This window comes from Sesamum indicum, unplaced genomic scaffold, assembly GCF_000512975.1.
Source record: "Sesamum indicum cultivar Zhongzhi No. 13 unplaced genomic scaffold, S_indicum_v1.0 scaffold00057, whole genome shotgun sequence".
NCBI classification, from domain to species: domain Eukaryota; kingdom Viridiplantae; phylum Streptophyta; class Magnoliopsida; order Lamiales; family Pedaliaceae; genus Sesamum; species Sesamum indicum.
Window position 1 is genome coordinate 1,420,679 of NW_011628041.1, and position 7,721 is coordinate 1,428,399.

The 7,721-nt window shown below is 36.9% G+C and overlaps 1 protein-coding gene across 1 annotated transcript; it reads left to right on the forward strand.

Annotated features, from left to right (window-relative positions):
• The first annotated feature begins 645 nt into the window (after positions 1-645).
• Positions 646-6,557, forward strand: LOC105178777 (vacuolar protein-sorting-associated protein 11 homolog). The gene is made up of 5 exons (XM_011102326.2): positions 646-1,051; positions 1,482-1,655; positions 1,808-2,134; positions 2,249-4,021; positions 5,746-6,557. The coding sequence occupies exons 1-5, from the start codon at positions 839-841 to the stop codon at positions 6,133-6,135; spliced, it is 2,877 nt and encodes a 958-aa protein (XP_011100628.1). The 5' UTR covers positions 646-838; the 3' UTR covers positions 6,136-6,557.
• The last annotated feature ends 1,164 nt before the right edge of the window (positions 6,558-7,721 follow it).

Consider the following 7,721-nt stretch of genomic DNA (forward strand, 5'->3'; position numbering starts at 1 on the left):
ATTAATTTTAATTATATTAATTAAAATATATTTTAGTTAATTAAGAATATTTTAAATAATTATAATAATTAAATATTTTAGCTAATTAAAAATAATTATAATAATAATAGTTATAATTAAATATATTTTAATTAATTAAAAATAATTTTAGATTTTAATAATTCACAATTATAAAATTATTTGAATTTAAATCTAAGTTTATTTTATTTTTTAATATTAAATAGATTAAATATAATTTAATATTTGAATTTAAATTATAAAAAAATATAAAAATAAAACAAAAATAAAAGAAGAACATTTTAGTAAAAAAGTACCTAGAAAAAAGGTAAAAAACAGTTAAAAAATACACAAAAAGCACGTGTAATGCACCTTCGGTTAATGACTAACAAAAAGTGTGTTTGTTGCTAAATTTTACATAATACAGGGGGCGTTTTAGCCTATTCTGAAAATATACTAAATTTTACAAAATACAGGGGGGGTTTTAGCCTATTCTCATAATAGGAGAATCTTTTTTGTAGACTTTTTAAAATATAGAGAGTTTTATGCATTTTGTCATTTATTTTTTTTGGTGAGAAAGTTGCAAAAGGATAATACTTTAGGGACTAAATTGTAATTTCGTACTCAAATAAAGAAGAAGTCTGATGAGCCCACGCCATGTTCTCTCCTGACCGGCGCAACCCCACCCTTGGTCTCCGCTCTTCAGTTGCCACCACCACCACCGCTGTCTCCACCTTCACCGTCTATCTCCGATGATAGATCGACATACATATGTACATGATAAGTCGACTCTTGGAATTTGATAATTGCTAGGGTATATTAAGATATATTATCAGAAATAATGTATCAGTGGAGGAAATTCGACTTTTTCGAGGAGAAAAAGACCAAATTTCCGGATGAGATAGAGGGCGAAATCCAATGCTGTTCTAGCGGCAGAGGCAGGATCGTGCTGGGTTTACAGGACGGTACCGTTTCGCTGCTCGATCGTGGCCTCCAGCTTCAGTACTCCTTCCCTGCTCACTCTTCCTCGGTGCTCTTCCTGCAGCAACTCAAGGTATAATTATTTGCAATTTTATATGTATGTATATTTATTCGTCTGATTATGTCCAATTTAATCGTGGGGTTTATCGGCTCCAACTTAGAACTTTTGGGTTTTGCTTGATTTTTGGGGGACAATACTAGTGCTGCTGGATTTTTTGGTTAACTCTGGGCTAATGAAATATAGTATATGGGCAGCTCTTTTAAGCTTTCATCTTTAATCCTATTCAGTTGTTCGTCTCATAATGATCAACTGATCATGCTGCTTTGTACAGTAACTAAACCATTATTTCCTTTACATTAAACTAACACTGCTTTAATTTTCGATTAACTCTGGCTACTGGAGCGGATTCGATCAAAGTTGTGACATTTATTTGTGTTTTGGTTTCATTGATTTGTGGTGCTCAAAATCTTATGCAAAATTTTGTTCTGCACTTATGAACCAGCAACGGAACTGCTTAGTGACTGTAGGAGAGGATGAGCAAATGCCACCGCAGCAAGCGGCTGTATTTCTTAAGGTTTATGACCTCGATAAAAGGCAAGAAGAGGGTTCGAGTGCATCAAGACCAGAGTGTGTTCAGATTTTGCGGATATTTACAAACCAATTTCCTGAAGCAAAGGTAGAGTTTACTGTAGCTTTATCATTAAACTTGTAATTGCATGTGCACATGTTCCAAGTTGACATGAAGTGATGGCAGTTCTTGTTTCAATTGGTTGCATCAATTTCGGGCTACTTTTGCAAAATAAGATACCTGAAATGGCTGTTCTACAGATTACATCTTTTTCAGTTTTTGAGGAAGCTCCACCAATTATATTTATTGCCCTTGGGCTGGACAACGGATGTATTTATTGCATTCAAGGTGACATTGCCCGTGAGCGAATTAAGAGGTTCAAGCTTGAGGTTGACAGTGCTAAATCTGGCAAAACTCATTCAGCTGTTACGGGTCTTGGGTTCCAAGTTGATGGTCAAGCGTTTCAACTCTTTGCCGTAACTCCAAGTTCAGTTAGTTTGTTTAATTTGCAGACTCAAACACCTACAGGGAAGATACTTGATGAGATTGGTTCGGAAACTGCTAGTGTGGCCATGAGCGACCGCTCGGTAGGCTGCTTTCTTTATTTTTTGTGTTATTCTTTTTGTATTTTACATGACCTTACTTCACGCTTGTTTCAAAGTTACCATTGAAAAAATGCTTGGTCTTTGTCTTGGAATCAGGAGCTGATAATTGGTCGGCATGAAGCTGTCTATTTTTATGAAGTTGATGGTCGAGGACCTTGTTGGGCCTTTGAGGGAGAGAAAAAGTTTCTTGGCTGGTTTCGCGGTTATCTTTTGTGTGTTATTGCCGATCAAAGAACTGGCAAGAATACTTTCAACATTTATGATCTAAAGAACCGTCTAATAGCGCATAGCATAGCAGTTCAAGAAGTTTCTCACATGCTCTGTGAATGGGGTAACATAGTACTAATAATGACAGACAAATCTGCTCTTTTTATTGTGGAAAAGGATATGGAGAGCAAGTTAGATATGCTTTTTAAGAAAAACCTATACACAGTAGCTATTAATCTTGTCCAGAGTCAGCAAGCTGATGCCGTAGCAACAGCTGAAGTGCTAAGGAAATACGGTGATCATTTGTATAGCAAACAAAACTATGATGAAGCAATGGCTCAGTACATCCATACTATTGGCCATCTAGAACCTTCGTATGTCATACAAAAGTTTTTGGATGCACAGAGAATTTACAACCTAACAAATTACTTGGAGAAGTTACACGAGAAGGGGCTTGCATCCAAAGATCACACCACTCTTTTACTTAACTGTTATACCAAACTGAAAGATGTTGAGAAGCTGAATTTATTCATTAAAAGTGAGGATGGGATGGGGGAACACAAATTTGATGTGGAAACTGCTATAAGGGTATGTCGAGCTGCCAATTACCATGAGCATGCGATGTATGTAGCCAAGAAGTCCGGGAGACATGAATGGTACTTGAAGATTTTGCTTGAGGACTTGGATAGATATGATGAAGCATTGCAGTACATAAATAGTCTTGAGCCAAGTCAAGCCGGGGTGACTGTTAAAGAGTATGGGAAAATTCTCTTGGAGCACAAGCCAAAGGAAACAATTCAAATACTGATGAGGCTTTGTACTGAAGAAGGAGAACCGGCCAAAAGGGGATCCTCAAGTGGAACCTTTTTATCCATGTTGCCATCTCCAGTTGATTTTCTCAATATTTTCGTGCATCATCCACAGTCACTTATGGAGTTTCTCGAGAAATATACCAACAAAGTGAAGGACTCACCTGCTCAAGTTGAAATTCATAACACCCTATTGGAGTTATACTTGTCCCATGACTTGGACTTTCCATCCCTTTCCCAAACTGGCAACAACAAAAATGGTAGCCTTAGAGCAGATAGAGGATCACGTTCTGGTGCAATGTCAAGAGCAAAATCTAATGGAAGAATGAATTCTGATGGCGTGAATGAGGAGAAAGATCGCCAGGAGAGACATCAAAAGGGGCTGCTCTTGCTCAAAAGGGCATGGCCGTCTGATCAGGAGCAGCCACTGTATGATGTTGATCTTGCCATTATTTTGTGTGAAATGAACTCTTTTAAAGCAGGTCTCTTGTTTCTGTATGAGAAGTTGAAACTATATAAGGAGGTGATTGCCTGTTATATGCAGGCACATGATCATGAAGGTTTAATTGCATGCTGCAAGAGACTAGGGGATTCGGGTAAGGGTGGTGACCCTTCTCTTTGGGCTGATGTATTAAAGTATTTTGGTGAACTGGGAGAAGATTGCTCCAAAGAGGTTAAAGAAGTTTTGACTTATGTAGAGAGAGATGATATCTTGCCTCCAATTATAGTTGTTCAAACCTTGTCAAGAAATCCATGCCTTACGCTTTCTGTTATTAAAGATTACATAGCTCAGAAGCTGGAACAGGAGTCAAAGCTGATTGAGGAGGATCGAATAGCCATCGAAAAGTATCAGGTTATTGCACGTAGTCTTAATATATCTTAATTGTCACTTTAATCATCTCCTTCCGGAGTAAACTTGGTTTCAGAAAAAATAAATGGTTAATGACTACCTCATCTAAAATTTTAAATAAAGAAGACCTATTTGAAATTTTATATCTTTAACACATCATCTCATGTGATGACAGTAAATCTTTGTGAAGCCTAGCACATGAAACTCTTCATTGTGAATTGGCTGCATTGAGATTTGAGTTTCGGACCCCTTGTTTGACCCGACTTTGATACAATGTTGTATCAATGTTGAATGACCACGTTATCTAGAATCTTAAGAAGCAATCAGAGTGAAGAATCATTTAATATTTAATATTTTTAGCATTTAAAATTAAGGTTTCTTTGTTTCCTTAATAACTGATCTTACTAAATGTGGTTTTGACGGACATCATCTTTCCCCTAATTTAACCAAGATAGATGAGAACTCCCCTTAGATTCTATGATCTCTAGACATCATCAAGTTTTGGACAAGTCCTTGTGAGCTAGAGTTTGGTCCAAGATGACAAGAACTCGGCAATAAGCAAAGAACTGGACTTTGTTGATAGTGCAGTAACTTATTTTAAAATTAATCCTCTGTCTAAACATACACCGACCTTATTGCAGAGGATTATTGCTACCTCTGAGTTCACCTGGGTTTTCAGCTAAAAATTTTCTTTTAATCCTCTTTATTATTTTTGGGTCTTAGGTTCTAGATTAGATACTTCATTTTTTCTTAAAAGTCTTCAAGCGTTACCGGCAGTTTAATAAAATTATGACTGTTCTGTTTCAGTACTTGTTATCAGTATTCTCTTTTTCTTCTCTTTCTTCTTGCTCCAAACTGCAGATTTTCCGGAACCAAGATCTTCAGGACATGTCTGCCAATAGAATACATTATGTTCCTTGAAGTTTAGATTCTCAGTAATGAGTTACAAACTCTGTGTGAATCGTGATCTAGATTGCACTTAGTGTTTATGTCATTCAACTGACAAGTAAATCTAAGCTGGATTACAAATGATGTGTATGATTTATGGGTGTTTACACCTTAAAAGATGGTCAAAATCCCAGTGACATCATTTTTTTAACTTTTTCACCACTGTATAGGTTTGCCTGCCATAAGTCTTTCCCCGGGGACTATGGTTTCCCAATTCTTCTCCCCTTCACCTTCTGTTTGTGACACCTCTATCTGCCAGCCTGTTCATCTGTTGTAGATTACTAAAGTATTATGAACAGCTTGTGTGTTATAGCTAATTGATAGGCTCTTGTTCCTCCTTTCTTTGGAATATCCAAGTTTGACTTGGATCGGGTATCTCTTTGAGTCTTTTGACCATCAATATCAAGATATTTTTTACTAATGTTGCACCCCTTTGAAGAAACAAATGAAAAGGAAATTTAGAAAACAATATGCAACATGTATGTACATCGAGAAAAGGAAAGACAATGGATTCTTACTACTGGAGGGAGTATATGTTCATTCATTTGGTCCTTGACACCTATGATGGGAAGATCTGTATGGTACCAAGTGGTCAGTCAGCAGATACTAGAACACTCTTATACCATCTGTCCCGTTTTCTTTGTGTATATGTGCATGCGTGTGCACTTATGCTCATCATTTTCTTTAGTTTTCTTGGAAGGTCCTTGAATTCGGTGCTGCTTCTTTCATCTGTACTGGGTGGAAAGACGTGTGCTTATGGTTCATTTTTCTTTATGCAGGAGGAAACAGCAGCAATGAGAAAAGAAATCCAGGATCTTAGAACAAATGCCAGGATTTTCCAGCTCAGCAAGTGCACAGCTTGCACTTTCACTCTTGACCTTCCTGCTGTCCATTTTATGTGCATGCATTCATTCCATCAACGCTGTCTCGGTGACAATGAGAAAGAATGTCCCGAGTGTGCTCCCGAGTACAGAGCTGTTCTAGAAATGAAGAGAAACTTAGAGCAGAATTCTAAAGACCAAGATCTCTTCTTCCAACAAGTCAAAACTTCAAAAGATGGCTTTTCTGTGATTGCTGAGTATTTTGGTAAGGGAATCATCAGCAAAACTAGCAAAGGACCTGCTGAAGCTCTTGAACCGACCAATGATTATTCCAACGGCAATTTCTGAGAAACTTCTTCACCTTTCCCCATAAAGTAAGATATGCTTGCGATATCTCTATTTCATGCAATGGCCTCTCCAGGAAGCACGGCCACCAATAGCCGCAATTTGTTCATGATTGAACTTAGCTGGGATTTTGCGAGAACACTAGCTAGGCTTCCTTGAAGCTTTACATATGCAAGTCATTATTGCAAATTCAGTTATCTTAAAGAAAGCAGTTTGTGTATGATTTGGTTCAAAGGTTTAACGATTTCTCTCCCATAGGTCGTGCTATTATTTGGCTGTAAGATCCACTATGTTGTGTTTTAGTGTTTTTGATTGATTGAGGTCTTTTGTTTTTCCATAGAATCAATTAATTTCTGTATCATCGGATTTATGATGTAATGTTTATGCATTTATCTGGGGGGTGATATGTGGAAGGATTCTGTTTACAACTGGGCATGATTGATGCCCTTTTCAAACTATGAGGAGAAAGGTAATGTCAGCTAAATGGTCTTATGTCACAAGTCTCTTGTTCTGTGAAAGGACTGAGAGTTTTCCACAGGAGAAGCGAAGAGTGGAAATGCAGGGTTTGGGGGATGATTCTCTCATGTTGTATCTAAAGGTAAACGAGTTGAGTCGAGGGAACGTGTTCTTATTTAAGTTTGTTTGGATATTTGTCTGTAGCTTGGTTTTATTTTGAACCGGGTTAAGCTTGAATGAGTTTAAGAAGGTGTTTAGACGAGACGTTATAAGATGTTATAAAGTGTTTGTAATAAATCCAGTTGAGCTTGATCTGGCTTCCAAATCTTATCAAAAGAAAAAAAAAAGTGTTGATACTTTTATGTCCACAAGCCACAAGCAAAGTGGTAGGAGTGGAAGTGTTGGACAGGGACACTCAGACAACAATAACATGGCTGAGGATTTTTGTTATGACTGATGTAGCTTTCAACCACTAAAGTCTTAAATGAGCTGTCTGCTAACCGTAAGCTGAAACTGAATTTAGGACCAGAATGAGTTGAGGATTCGTTGTTTGAATTCTTGGCTGCTGGAAAAGCCATATGTATTAAGTTTTCAGAAATTTTGGCTCCTAACTTATTACCTCAATCAATTATACCAGTATCAGTGCATGCTTTCATGACACCCTACAGCCCGCGAGACATGAAAATTGCATCAAATTCAATTATGAACAACTCGTTGAAGAATAATATCAATGAATTCACTTGAATTTTTTTATCAAAATTTATGAGTGTTTATTTGATCAGTATATAATTTATGTGGAATGAAGTATCACAATCACCCCACACTGAGAACAGGGCGTCCTTATCTCGGCGTGGCATAACTAATGATCAATGGAGATTCTAAAGGTAGCTCCCACGCATATATTACTTTATTCTGCATTTTGCTTCTGACTTATTGGCTCAATAAATTGTGCCAGTGATAGTTTGATGCTTTTTGTTTGCATATTGTTGTGTGCTTCCATGGAGCCATTATCCAACCAAGATTCATATTTTTGACCAATCACTTTTTCCTTTTCTTTTCTTTTCTTTTTTCTTTTTTCTAGGAAAAAAATTCAAAGTGTCGATTTATATGTGTCTAGAACTAAATAAGAACTT